This window comes from Mustela lutreola, chromosome 6, assembly GCF_030435805.1.
Source record: "Mustela lutreola isolate mMusLut2 chromosome 6, mMusLut2.pri, whole genome shotgun sequence".
NCBI lineage: Eukaryota > Metazoa > Chordata > Mammalia > Carnivora > Mustelidae > Mustela > Mustela lutreola.
In genome coordinates, this window is record NC_081295.1 from 146,983,344 (window position 1) to 146,998,379 (window position 15,036).

Below are 15,036 nucleotides of genomic sequence, written 5' to 3' on the forward strand. Positions count from 1 at the left end.
AAACATTTTGTGAAATTTTAGACACTGATCAAAAGTTTTCTAAAATATATTACAAACCCTTTTCTTTAAAGAGGACTTGGTATATTCTTTTTAAAATTTTTAATGTTTTCTAATTTTTTTAATTAACATATAATGTATTATTAGCCCCAGGGGTACAGGTCTGTGAATCGCCAGGCTTACACACTTTACAGCACCCACCATGGCACATACCCTCCCCAATGTCCGTAACCCCACCACCCCCTCCCTACCCCTCACCTCCCACCTCCCCACCCCCGATAACCCTCAGTTTGTTCTGTGAGATTAAGAGTCTCTTACGGTTTGTCTCCCTCCCAATCCCATCTTGTTTCGTTTATTCCTTCCCTACCCCTCAAAATCCCCACATTGCCTCTCAAATTCCTCATATCAGAGAGATCATATGATAATTGTCTTTCTCTGATTGACTTATTTCGCTCAGCATCATACCCTCTAGTTCCATCCATGTCGGTGCAAATGGCAAGTTTTCATTTCTTTTGATGGCTGCATAGTATTCATGTGTGTGTGTGTGTGTGTGTGTGTGTATACACACCACATCTTCTTTATCCATTCATCTGTTGATGGACATCTACGTTCTTTCCATAGTTTGGCTATTGTGGACATTGCTGCTATAAACATTCGGGTGCACGTGCCCCTTCAGACCACTACATTTGTATCTTCAGGGTAAATACCCAGTAGTGCGATTCGGCTGGGTCACAGGGTAGCTCTATTTTCAGCTTTTTGAGGAACCTCCATGCTGTTTTCCACAGGGGCTGCACCAGCTGGCACTCCCACCAACAGCACAGGAGGGTTCCCATGAAGAGGAGTTGGTATATTCTATTTAACATTTTCTGCTAACTCCAGGTCATTCTTATGAATACCACTGATGACTTTTCGTGGTCATCTCCTCAGAAGTCCGAGCTGGGAATGCCTTTTCATCTCCCTACCTGAAGTCAGTCTACAGCGATCTGAGTGTGTCTGGGATCCTGTGTCTCTCTCTTTTTTTTTTTTTTCTCGATTTAAATCTCCCACCCCCACCGCTGGTCATCTGATCTCCGAGGAAACCTCACTGTTTCAGCTGCTCCCACGCTACTGCAGCCTCCTCCCTCGCTGTTATTAGCTTTTTAAAATTCCTGGGCTAGGAAACAGATAAATGGGCTAGAGATGCACAGAAAAATAAAATTAAATGGGTTCCTCCATACATAGTATATGAAGTTCACAGACTCTGTACAGTTTATTTTTGCTTCTCTGGCCCATTTTCTTCTTTTGGCTGCTGATCCTGTACCACAGAACAGAAGTTGCTAGAAAGTGAGTGCTACCTTGTGAGCCACTCTAATATCAAATGAGATATTACTGTTAAATGTTCGTAATGTGGCTATTTCAACAGATCTTTGTTTCTATGTAGAGTCTGAAACACAGGCCACAGTACCACCACTAGCCCCGAACAGGCCTTTGGTAAAACAAGAAATAGGTGCCCCTTCTTCAAAGTGCTCGACTGCTCTCAGCTAGAAACCGAGACTGTCCAAGCTGCCTCTCCCATGTACGCCCCCGAGCCTGAGCCTCTCTGTGTAAGCCCAGACCTAGGACTCCATCCTTTTTGTCCGTAATGCCTGGCTAACCACCAGAAAGGGACTTAAAAAAAAAAACAAAAACAAAAAACTGGAATGCCAGTTTCATACAAAAATTTTTACATTACTCTATATTGTTTTTCAAAAACTAAAATACTGATGAGATGAGCTCTTTGTTGTTAAAAAGACTCTGCAATCTCTTTAATACAAAACTCATTTGTTTCTCTCTCTCTAGATGAGTCTAGGAGTTGTATTTTAAAAGTCTGAACTGTCCAAGAGAAACAATATAAATTTCGGGACACCTGGGTGTCTCAGTTGGTTAAGCGTCTGCCTTCAGCTCAGGTCACGATCCCAATGTCCTGGGATCAAGACCCACATCAGGCTCCTTGCGTGGCAGGGAGCCTGGTTCTCCCTCTGCTCCCTGCTCATGCTCTCTGTCGCTCTCACTCTAATAAATAAATAAATAAACTTAAAAAAAAATAAATTTCCAAGCTTCACCTTGGCAGCTAGTAAATACAGTTTAAACTAAGATTTAAGGGGCGCCTGGGTGGCTCAGTGGGTTAAGCCGCTGACTTCGGCTCAGGTCATGATCTCAGGTCTTGGGATCGAGTCCCACATCGGGCTCTCTGCTCGGCAGGGAGCCTGCTTCCTCCTCTCTCTCTGCCTGCCTCTCTGCCTACTTGTGATCTCTCTCTGTCAAATAAATAAATAAAATCTTTAAAAAAAAAAAAAATAAACTAAGATTTAAATTAAGATTACGCAACAACTAGGAGAACGTATTTTGACAGTCACCCTCTATTACCTCCACTCCAAAATTGAGAAAGGCACCTAGGTGGGACATCCCAGCTAGAATTATACAAGGATGGTTATACACAGTGGTACATTATACTCAAAATTATTTTAATAATTTTTTAGTCATCTAGGGCAATTCCATATAGTTAGGTATACAAGGATATTGCAAGGGAACTGTTAAGATCCTTTCTGGACCAGTCTTATATGGTCCGGCAAATCTGGAGGTTGGTATCTCAAATATTTATTTCTGAAATAAACTTTTGCTTTGTCAACTGTAATACATCAAATTTGGGGTGCTCCTCCACACACACCCCCAAAAAAGAAAAAAATAGAAAGAAGGAAAATCACAGGAAGCTGAAAATAAAATCATTGGAAGGGTCAAGGAGAGCTTCTCCACGTGGCTCCTTAACAGCCGTCTGCTTTAAAATTGGCCCTTAACCAGATGTAATGTGTGGAACTTATTTAATCTGGATTTGAACAAATCACCTGTAAAAAGACACTTCGAAGAACAAGGAAATTTGATTATGGACTGGATCATTGATAATATCAAAGAATTGGTGTTAATTCTGTTAAGTATGATGTCGGGATTGCATTTATATAATCTGTCTCTTTAGGGGTGCAAACTGATGGAGAGATGTAATAGACAAATCTGAGACTTTTATAATGATTGGAGAGACACAACACAGAGTACTAACCACTATACAATCACAGCCGTGACAGGAGACAAAAACTGAAAGTGGCGACACTGGACAATTGGCCAAAGTAAAAGGGACAACTGTTGGATCTCAATCATGGATATGCCCTGTCAACCGGGTGATTCTATTTTTTATATGTTTCAAACTTTGTGAACATTTTTGTAACAAACACAGTCTTTTAGACATCCACCTCTTCTCATCACACCTTCTCAACATAAATCATCCATGCGCCAAAATTCAGAACAGGTATATTTAACAAGTAACAAAAAAAGCAAAAAAGTCCCTTCTGAAATATATACTCAAAACCTAGAATTCAACCAAAAGCAACATACTGTTTTTATTGGGTACTAATTCTACTTCAAGTTTCTCACGGTGATTCTGTGCTGGAAACAACATGCTGATGAAAGCAATTTAATGCCTCACAATGTCAGGACTCACTAAGAGGGAAATACTGATTTGAGTGTAATACCCCAGTTTCCACAAACATAAAATGGTGGTATTATACTGATAGTAATGATTTGCCACAGGAATTAAATCAAAGTCCACATACGACTTTGTCAGCATTCTGTAAACAGAACTCACTCACATGAAAAGTATAGTAAGAATTATCTCCGCCAAGAAAGGTAAGAACCTCCGTACATTATCAGGCCCAGGCGAAATAAAGTGGAGGTTCCTGAATGCACCAGTTTCCAGAAAAGGCTTCCCCACCGTTCCCAGTCTTCTTCCGAAACCCACACAACCCCAGGAAGACATAAGCGCTGCTGTGTGACTACCAATTTAGACATAAGTGAGCACCTAATTATCTTCGGCCAAAAGCAACTAACCTCAACTTTGTCCTAAGGCTTCAACAACTTATTTTTAGGTTGTTTCAAAGACTTACACCTTGATTTGACAAGAGCACATTTATTTTTAAAGGCTGTGCAGAAAATATTAAAATAGGGGCATCCTCCTAAGACATGGAGGTGATTAGCAGAACTGCCCCACAACAAGTTTACAGAGAAGCAGATGGACAGAATGACCTCGGGAGCTCGGTAATGAAAGTTGAGCAGGAAAAGCGCTTTTCTCTAGCTGACTCAACCTCACAGGGGGACCTTAACAGCATTCCTTTGTGCTTCAATTTCCTACTCAGGTAAGCTCATCAGCGACTGTGAAAGCTCAGGATGCAGAACACCACAAAAACCTATCAATGAGCAGATTTTGTCATTAAGGTTCAATTCCTTTAACCATGTAGGAGTCTCCATTATTCTGACTTTAAATTCTCCTTACAAAGACAAATCCAATCTACTGGTTTTTCTACCGTGAATGTTCGTCATTTTTTTTTTTTTCTTCAAAAACAAGACCATGGAAAGACAGCATCGATCACACTTAAAAATACACATGACCTGGGGTGCCTGACTGGCTTAGTCTCTTGAGCATCTGACTCTTGATTTAGGCTCAAGGCAAGATCTCAGGGTCCTAGGATGGAGCCCAGCACGTCAGGCTCTCTGCTGGGCACGGAACCTGCTTAAGATTGTCTCTCCCCAGGGTGCCTGGGCAGCTCAGTGGGCTAAGCCTCTGCCCTTGGCTCAGGTCAAGGTCTCAGGGTCCTGGGCCCCACATCAGGCTCTCTGCTCAGCAGGAAGCCTGCTTCCCCCCTTTCTCTGCCTGCCTCTCCGCCTACTTGTGATCTCTGTCAAAAAATAAATCTTAAAAGGGACGCCTGGGTGGCTCAGTTGGTTAAGCGGCTGCCTTCCGCTCGGGTCATGATCCCAGTATCCTGGGATCGAGTCCCACATCGGGCTCCTTGCTCGGCAGGAAGCCTGCTTCTCCCTCTGCCTGCCACTCTGTCTGCCTGTGCTCACTCTCTCTGACAAATAAACAAATAAAATCTAAAAAAAAAAGTCTAGAGCCATACAATTCGTTGTCCATAAAAAAAATCTTAAAAAAAAAATTCTCTCCTCCTCGCCCTCTGCCCCTCCCCCCACTCGTATCCTCGCTTTAAAATAAATTTTTTTTAAAGATTTTATTTATTTGACAGAGAGTCTGCACCCAAGCACGCACACACACAAGCAGGGGGGAGCAGCAGAGGGAGAGGGAGAAGCTGGCTCTCCACCTGAACTGAAGGCAGACATTTAATGGCTGAGCCACCCAGGTGCCCCTAATAAATAAATCTTTAAAAAAAAAAAGAGTACACATGACCCCTCAGCTCTGGAGCCTGAGAGAGTCACACAAAAGCTGCACAAACAGGAAAGGGAAAGGAATGTAGACCACCTCTATCCTAATTAACCCCAACTACACCGAGTCAGTGCTGACCTGTGCCCTAAGCGTTTCACGCGTCTCCCCCCGACCCCTCACCACTGGTCCTGCTGTGGTTTTATTTTATCTGATTTGCCCATGTTTTCAACCTAGTTAATGCCTATATGGTAAATCAGCTTACAGCAGGGAATGACCATAAGACAGCAGACTTACTCATTTTCTAAGAAACAACATCTTGGCAGTTAGCTCTGTGTATAAAGTGTTTCACACGTCTTAATTGCTTCTTTTAAGGTCAACCCCTAAGTGATCTCACACAACAAATTCACAGCCAACCCCCCTTCTCTTTCAAACTGTTCTGAGGGCCACCTGGGTGGTTCAGTCAGGGAAGCTTCTGCCTTTGGCTCCAGTCTTGATTGATCTGGGGTCCTGGGATCCAGCCCAGCATCGGGTTCCCTGCTGGGTGGGGAGCTGACTTCTCCTTCTCCCTCTCCCCCTGCTCCTGCTTTCTAATAAATTCTTAAAAAATCTTAAAAAACAAAACAAAAAAACCCCCAAAACTATTCTGAAATTCTTCTGTTTGTAAATGACATCATTTATCTAAGATACTGGAGTTAACATCGTTAATTTCCCCACCATTTTCCTTTCCTACGTTTCACTGTTTACAAATCCCCCGGTGCCTGCCCTGTCCATTCCCTTGAGAAACTGCTACCAGCACCACCTTACCATCGTTCCGCTGGCCCGTAATTAGAGCCTCCTAAACACTCTCCCTGTTCCCCATCTCCGGCTCTTCCATCACACAGCCTCTCAAATTTCTTCCAGAAATGCAGGCTCACGCTGCTCCCTCCACAAAAACCTTCCAAGACTCCCTCAGGACTACCCCAACCCTTTAACCTGCTTTACTGTTTGCCACAGTTCCTATGGCCTTCCAGATACTGTGCCTCCAGCCACAAGAAAGAGCCCAGGGACATTCACTGCTGCCTGCTGCGTTCTCTGCTCCATCCCTGGCTCCCAGAAGATGCCTGTCACAGAGTAAGTGCTCAGTAAGTATTTGATAAATGAATGAATTCAGCAACGGGCTGAAGATCTTCTCTTAGTCACTCAACTTCCCTCTCAGCTTCCTCTCCCACAACCACTTCTGTCTTGGAGATGCCCTCCCTCTCAAATCTGTTACAACCCCTCATTCTTCAAGGCCCAGTCCAGAAGCCACCTCCTCTCTGAAGCCTTCTGCAATGCTTCCTTTTGCAAAAATGAAGGACTCCTCACTTTGGGCTCACACAGCGCACACATTCACTTGTATCTTTACTGTTCTGTTCCTCCTTCTTCCCTTTACATTTTGCCAGGACTTTGTAGCCCCATAATCCAGCCAGACACACACACACCGATTAGTAAAGAAAACTGAGCACATGGCTTACATTTTTTTGCTTTTTAATGAAATGAGAAAGGATTTCTGGGAAAAAGGGCACGTCTGAGTGCGTCACCCAGTAGTGTCTGACACTTAGTAGGAGCAGTACATAGTAACTTAATCAGGTGGAATACTGAGACGCTTTTCATGCTTATTAAAAAGGTGAGTAATGGGACGCCTGGGTGGCTCAGTTGGTTAAGTGGCTGCCTTCGGCTCAGGTCATGATCCCGGCGTCCTGGGATCGAGTCCCGCATCGGGCTCCTTGCTCGCAGGGAGCCTGCTTCCCTCTCTGCCTCTGCCTGCCTCTCTGTCTGCCTGTGCTTGCTCGCTTTCTCTCCCTCTATCACTGGCAAATAAATAAATAAATAATCTTAAAAAAATAAAATAAAAAAAAATTAATAAAAAAAATAAAAAGGTGAGTAATCCCGGAAGAGTCAAGACTTTAGGCAAAATCTCGCCATTTTAGCACACTATGAATTAGATTATTCGATTATTAGATTAATCCTCTCCTTCCAGTGGATTTCGATCGGAAGGGCAGCAGAGAAAATGAGTCCCCTGGGCAGGGGTAACCTCGCGGGGGTAAACACCTACCCTTTAGCTGCAACAAGTTTTCTATCCCTACCCGCAAGAACCCAGAGCAAAAAAACAGGAAAACACCAGTCGGTGACAGGCAGCTATAAACCTTCAGTAAATCTGATTATCAATTCCCTGAGGGTCCTGCATTCCTGACTACTTCATTCCTGAGGCTTTCCGTCCTACCTGCTCAGAAGTTAAAAAACAAACACCAGAGTGGATTTGAAGTATGTGCTTCATTATTTCCCAAAGTTTCCCTCGGAGCTCAAGCCAATCCCTAAGAAGTGCATGTTCTACGTGAACACCCCAAAAGGCTCAAAGAGTTCTGAGTAAGTTAAATGAAATTAGGACTCAAGAAGGGTGAGGCCCCAAACCTCACTCCTGTGGTCCTTTGGACCAGCCAGCCAACCACTTAAGTCAGAAAGAACATGATATAATTTCCAGGTTTATCTCAATTTTGGCATAACTATTATTAGGAGTAAAAATTTACAAAGGGGAGCCTGGGCGTCTCAGTTGGTTGAATGGCTGCCTTCAGGAACCCAGAGTGCTGGGATCTTCCTGCTCAGCGGGGGGAGTCGGCTTCTCCCTCTCTGCCCCTCCCGCCCCGTTTGTGCACTCTCACTCTCAAATATAACCTTTTTAAAAATTATAAAAATATCCCAAGTCCATGGACAACTTCTAGTCCCCACCCCCCACAGGCCACCAGCATCTCTAGCCACTGTCCTGAACTGATCTTAAGTTGCATTTTTTTTTTTTTAAGTCTGCATGGAAGGTGGAAATTCACTGTGTTCAGACATGCTTTTATCACTAATGTGACATTCTCTTGGGAGACTGATAAAGCTAAGCCTCTTAAAAAAAAAAAAAAAGTAGATTTTCCTACATTTTAAGGTCCATGAACTTTCAGAATTTGAAAATGAGCAGAAAAGCTGAGAGGATGGCACTCTGGGCAACTGGAAAGAGCAGCTCCCGCAACACTGAAGGAACACAGAAACCCACCAGGCCTTCCTTCTACTCATTCCCTCGGGCAACCCAACACTGCAAGTTTCCAATTCCTTAGAAGCCCGCTGCTCCGGTTTCTTCTACTCGCACTAACACCAAGTGTTCTAAACCAGTGACAGGAGCAGCTGGGTAGTTTTGGGAGGTGAGGGCCATGTATTCATGTATTCATGTATTCACCTGTGAATTCCCCTGAGCCTTCATGCAAGACACACGTCTGCTGATTAATTTCATCTTTCCTCAGCAAGGCAAAATACCCAGTTAAGTAAAAAAGGTTGATCGCCAGCTGAATACAGACTGTTTACCAAAGTTAATTAAGAGGATTCTTTCTTCTAAGAGTCGTACAGGATTTGTGAACTGGACAAAAGGGAATATCAGAGTTCAGAGCAGCCAGTCAGCAGCAAGGCAGACCTCACCTGGAAAGGAGTGATTTCTCCGCCAGGTGACAAGCTAAGTGGCACACAGTGACCAGGGTGTTTGTCAGTTGACAGCGGCCAGTACAGAAGGAGCCAATCAAATGTCTACATGGACTGACAGCCCTCTCAGGACGTCTAATCCCAAAGTGGCTCCAGTCTATGATAGGGTCAAGAAGTCTGTTTCCAAGGGATTCTAACCAGATCTCAATTCTCTTCCTAACTAAACCCTAAACTCAGAGTGTTCAGACCTCCCAGGATGGTTGGGTCCAGAGTCTACATTCCTAGTTAAGTTTAACCTTCTTAAGCAAAGATCATGAGTATGAATGGCAACTATACAAGGGAGAGAGAGTAACTACCAGAAGCTGGACTGTTACCTCCTCAAAACTCCTTCAAAGTAGTAACAGGTGTACCAGGTGGGTTTATTTATGACCACTCTCATGCTCCAAGCAGACTATTCCAGAATCCCATCGAAACTCTTCAATCATTTACACCTGAAGTTACTTTTTCAATTTAAATGGGGGGGAATGCAAGCATGAAAACCCCCCCAAAACAAAAAACCCATAAATCCATAAATTAATAACTCACAGAGAGTGTATCATATTCTCACCAACTCCAAACCAAAATTATCAAAAATGATTTACATGGGGTAAGTGCTCCAGTATTTGCCTCAAATCCTCAGCATCCAAAAGGCAAACCACATTAACATTTTTGTCCCATAAGACAAAATCTTAGCCCCATCTTTCTCAAGGACAATTTAAAACCCTATGATCGAGGTGTCCTCGTTCAGAAAATTCTCCGAAGGGTTTGTACGATAAGGTAACAGACTCTGAAGGTGACACCTTTTCTAAAGAAATGAAAAAATTAATACGAATTAAGCACGAACTAGTAACAACAGATGACGCGGTGCTTTCTGTTGTACATGTTGTGTCTCACATGTCCATTAATCTTTATCACCTCCGTGCAGTTGTGGAAACCGAGGCAAGACAACTCAAGTAATGTGCAAAACCACATCTGCTGAGAGATGGGAGACTCAGAGTCCGGGAGTCGGGCGCGGGAATCTGTGCCGGTGGTTCCCAAACTTCCCCGCGCCCCGGAATCAGCCGGAGAATCCTGAAAACTCATTGATCGGCAAGGGCGCCAGCCTGGGGTCGGGCGCGTTCAAGATTCCCCGGGGACTCTAGGCCGAGCTGGGGAACCGCCTGGTCTGCGCCTGTCACCCGGACCTCGCTGCGAGCAACGTCGCCGTAGTTCCGCGGCTGTGCTCGCCCCACGAATGTCCTCAGCAAGGCGCCGAACCCGGGGCAGACACTCAGGGAGCAAACAAAAGGGAGGGAAAGAGGCGGCCGGCCGGCAGCCCGAGGGTCCGGCGAGCGGGCCGCGCCAGGACGCGGAGCCGCAGCGCGCGCGGCGGCGCCCGTGACCTCCGGCCTGGGCAGGGGGGCGGCGGGCCCGGCTCCCCGCGACGCCGCGGGAGCCCGAGGCCCGAGCCGGCAGGTGCCTCGGCGGCGCAGGCCCCCGTCCCGCGGCCGGCGGAAGCGGGGGGCGCGCTTGCCCGCCACGTGACTCCCCGCCGGGCCGCGCGGATGCCGGGACGGGGGCCCGGGCGTCCCCCGCGCACTCCGCGGAGCGAGGCGGAGCCGGCCGGCGGGCACCCAAGTTACTCAGAGCCGCCGGACCGACGCCGCAAAGTTCGTTCCGCTCCTCGGCCGGGCGGGGATGGGAAGTGCGGGGCGGGACCCGAGCGGACCGGGGCGCTGGAGGGAGGGAGGCGGCGTCAGGGGTCCCGGCCCAGCCCCCGGGCGCTTCCCGTCCCCACCGTATACCCACCCGGAGGTGAAATCCTGCTGCACGCTCAGCAGCCGCTCGCGCAGGGTCTCCAGCATCGCCGCCGCCGCGTCTCCTCCGCTCAGGCTTTAGGCCGCTGCCGCTGCCGTCGCCCCGGGTCCCCCAAGGCTGCCGCCACACCTGTCACCCGCGCGCCCCGCACACTCGCAGCCGGCCCCGCCCCCGGCTCGGTAGGTGCCCCGCGCCGCAGCCCCTTCCGCGTTCCCGCCCCCAGCTCGCGCGCTCCCGCCCCGCCCCCGCCGCGCCCAGGCCCGCGCAGGCGCAGTGGGACGCGTCGGCCGCGGGTTGCGGAAAAGGGGCGGTTCTTCTCGTCCAGCTGAGCAAGCCACTGAGGCCCTGATGCCTTTTTGTAGCCCAAACCAGGCCTTCTCGTTTTTCTCCGAAACAGAATTGGCATCCTGAGAAAATGTTTTCATCGAGGGCTTCGCTGAATGCAGGGCTGGTTTTTACGGTTTGGAAGAGATTTGGGTAAATTTCTTGGCAGCATGCACATCCCTGTAGCACCAGGTACAGGATCTGACCCCGCGGCTTTGTCCTTGGATGAGACAGTTAACTATTCTAAGCCTCGGTTTCTTCCCTCATAAAATGGGAACGATAACCAGCCGTTTCGACATCACCCTTTTCCACTTCGACCTTCATGATGCTTTTGTGCCCTCCATACCAAAGGAGATCGCCTTTGTCAGGTCACCGTGGACTGCCATGTTGCCAGTGACATTTGTTACTTACCTGCCCTGATTTTTTTTCTCGACCTCTCAGTGGCTCTCAAAGCAGTACCTTATACCATTTTTTTAAAATGATTTTATTTATTTATTTGAGTGGGGGAGAGAGAGCATGTAAGCCAGAGCACAAGAGCAGGGGGAGGTTCCCTGCTGAGCAGGGAGAGCACAAGAGCAGGGAACCCCACCTCAGCTTCAATCCCAGGACCCTGAGATCATAACCTGAGCGGAAGGCAGAAGCTTAACAGACTGAGCCACCCAGGTGCTGACCACCCCCCCACATGCCATTTTTAAGACACATTCTTCTCTTGACATCGTATTTCTACTCTCCCTTCCCCTCCACTCCTGTTTCAACAGCCGCTCCCAGGGCCCCATCACCAGCCTCCCGCTCTGCATGTGTGCTCTACCATGCTGGAAATCCTTTCAAGGCACTGATGGACGCCCAATTCTCTATTTCCAGCCCTGTCCTCCTTCCTGTCCCTTCAATTTAGACCAGTTGCTCACTTAACATGTATCCAGTGTAGGCATTCCAAGCCAACATACCCCAAATTGAAGACTTGATTGCATAGTCAACTCCTGACTTGCTCATTCCCCAGTCTTTTCCGTTTTAGTAAATGGCGTCACCATCCACCAAGTTGTTCAAGTTAAGGCTCTCTATTTTTATTATTTCCAATCCACTCTATTTCTAAAGTATTCCTGGAACCTCCTCCCCTTTCTCCATCTTCATTATAATCATTTTAGACCAGGCACTGTCATCTCACACTAGGAACACTGACAGTTCCCCTGATTCTAGTCTTTTGCCATCTACACCCCTGTAATCCATCCTTGACATGGCAGCTGAAGAGAATTATCTAAAAGAGCCATCAGATTATATTGCTCTCCTACTTTAAAGCCTTCAGTTGCTTCCTGTGCCTTCAGATAAAATTCAAACTCCTTACTTGGCTTAAAAAGTCCTAAAATTTGACCCCTTCCTGATACTCTATCCAAAGCAAGTATGAGTTTGAACTGTGTGGGACCACTTACATGCATTTTTTTTCAATAAATACATTAAAAAATTTTTGGAGATATGTGACAATTAGAAGAAATCCGAAGAGGAACCACAGAGAAGAAAAATTAGGTATTGTTGCAAGAATACAGTATATAATACATATATAAAATAATCTATTTATATTATAAAAGAAAAATTAGGTATTGTTGCAAGAATACAGTATATAATACATATATAAAATAATCTATTTATATTATATTGATAAAGCTTCCAGCAAACAATAGACTATTAGTAGTTAAGTTTTGAGGAAGTCAAAAGTTATATGTGGATTTTCAACTGCTAGGGGATCAGTTCAAGGGTCAACTGTACTACTCACCTATCATGACCTTGACATTTAAGCCATAGTAACCTTGTGTGTGCGTTCCTTGAAAACTCCAGGTTCATTTCCATCTTGAGGCCCTTTCACAAGCTCTTCTCCAAAGTGTCCCAGTGTTGGCTTCTTTATGGCATTCAGATCTCAGCTTAAATATCAACCCCTTAGGTAGGTTTTCACAGATCATTCACTTCCTGTACATGACCTATTTCTCAACTTAGTACACATCACTCTCTGGTAATTTATTTAATAATTATTAAGAAAAAGTTGTTTATTAACTAATTTTTTTAAGATTTTATTTATTTTATTTGACAGAGATCACAAGCAGGCAGAGAGGCAGGCAGAGAGAGAGGGAGGAGGAAGCAGGCTCCCCGCTGAGCAGAGAGCCCGATGCGGGGCTCGATCCCAGGACCGTGGGATCATGACCCGAGCCGAAGGCAGAGGCTTTAACCCACTGAGCCACCCAGGCGCCCCTATTAACTAATTTTTTAACACCATTTTTTAAAAAGATTTTATTTATTTATTTGACAGAGAGAAATCACAAGTAGGCAGAGAGGCAGGCAGAGAGAGAGGAAGGGAAGCAGGCCCCCTGCTGAGCAGAGAACCCGATGTGGGACTCGATCCCAGGACCCTGGAATCATGACCTGAGCCGAAGGCAGCGGCTTAACCCACTGAGCCACCCAGGGGTCCCAACACCATTTATTTTAAATTCAGGGCTGGGACTAGGGTGAGGCAGATAAGGCATTCACTTCAGGTGCAAAATTTAAGGGGAGCCAAAAAGCTCGATATTCAAAATAAATAATATTGTAATGCAATATTTTAAAAAATCAGAATTCATGCAAAAAATGTGATAAACAAAATATCAAACATAAACAGAAAATACTGATTGTTTTGTTGTAGGAATCAAATAAGATAAAGCATGTGGCTTATGGTTGGGGCAGCGGGGAACACCTCTTGCCCCCTCTGGATAATTTCTTCCCTGTGGAGAAATCTCCTTCCACAGTGTAACACTCCACGCCTTTCCTGGAGAAGAGGTGACTGTGTTGGTTAGTAAGCTAGGGACCAAGGAGCCCAGCCCCATCTTCTTTTCTTTATTGTGGCTGCAAATATCCAGCAGAGAACACTCACTCCATTCCACAAGGACTGGCTGCCTGGTGAGGAGGCTGGGCCGACCCAGTTGCTTTCTGTGACTGGATAGGCAAGCCTTAAACTGAGGTTCAGTAACAGGAATTCTGCTGGCCCATAAATATTACATAAGCCATGTGTTTCATCAGCCTTACCAGAAATGAAAGTGAAGTTCGGGCCACTTTATGCTGAGGCTCTTGTCTTATGTCTCGGTTGGTTCAGACAAGTAAGGGAGAGGGGTGCTGTCGCTAAGTCCTCCTCCAACCTCCTAGAAATGGGTACTGAGTAAGTGATCACATGATCAAGTCTATCGAGAAAGATGCCTCAGTATTTAGTTGATTTTGTCGCTAAGCCCTCCTCCAACCTCCCAGAAATGGGTACTGAGTAAGTGATCACATGATCAAGTCTATCGAGAAAGATGCCTCAGTATTTAGTTGATTTGGAAGCCACAGTTACTGAGAAATACTACATCTTTAAAAATTTTATTCAATTAAGTAACTACCTCTGCTCATAAATTGTCAATTTACTATTTCATGGGTTCCTACAAAGGACCAAATCAGAACAAAAGACTCTGCCCATCACTAGGAAATGGCTTTACTTGTCGTGCCCAATCATTTTTGTCTTGACCACTGCATTATCAGTCTATGACACGTGTATGTCTCATTTTAAGGTGTTTTACGAACATTTTTAATCCCATCATGTCTGGTAAATCATAAAAATCAGTGGAAGTTTTAAAAGGGCTAATAAGAAAGGACAATTATTAAGAAACAAAAGTAAGTTTTAGGAAATGAATGTAAAGAGAAAATGGCTATGGTCACAAATCCTGTTTTGCAAGAATGATTAAGGACCAAGGTTTGAAGCATGTGCCATGTTGTGCTGATCTTAGGATAATTAGCCGAAAGCTAGGAAGATTGATTGGCAAAATGAAAACAACAATAAAGTTTTTAAGTGTAGTTAGAGAAGCAACATCAATATTAAAGGCTACTGGCCTCATCTTAATCCAGCAACTTGTTGAGAGTTGATCTGATAATTAGCAAAGCACAGAGAAAGCTCTGGTTATAAAACATTTGGCACAAGCACAGAACCTGGACTATGGCTTCCCTAGAGCAGCAACATTGAGTGTCAAGTGGAAGTTTGTAGTAAATGCAGGTTCTCATGATCCACCCAGACCTACTGAATCAGAATCCAAATTTTAACAAGATTCCCAGGTGATTCGTATTCATATAAGAAGTGAGAAGCACTCCTCAAGGACACTGGCCAAGGAAAGGGGTTCGCTGTCTCAATGGATTCTTCGAGTAGA

At 45.5% G+C, this 15,036-nt stretch overlaps 1 protein-coding gene across 4 annotated transcripts in view; it reads right to left on the reverse strand.

Annotated features, from left to right (window-relative positions):
- The window catches only part of DTNBP1 (dystrobrevin binding protein 1), a 211,654-nt gene that overhangs the window by 118,345 nt on the left and 78,273 nt on the right, over positions 1 to 15,036 (reverse strand). For 2 of the 4 annotated variants that reach the window (XM_059179398.1, XM_059179397.1), the window contains exon 1: positions 10,517 to 10,732. The exons of 1 other annotated variant lie outside the window; for it this stretch is intronic. In XM_059179398.1, the coding sequence (XP_059035381.1) occupies positions 10,517 to 10,572 (56 nt within the window). In that variant the 5' untranslated portion in view covers positions 10,573 to 10,732. Of the gene's footprint in view, positions 1 to 10,516; positions 10,733 to 12,614; positions 12,709 to 15,036 lie in introns of those variants that run through there. One more of the 4 variants, XM_059179396.1, reaches the window with a different exon arrangement.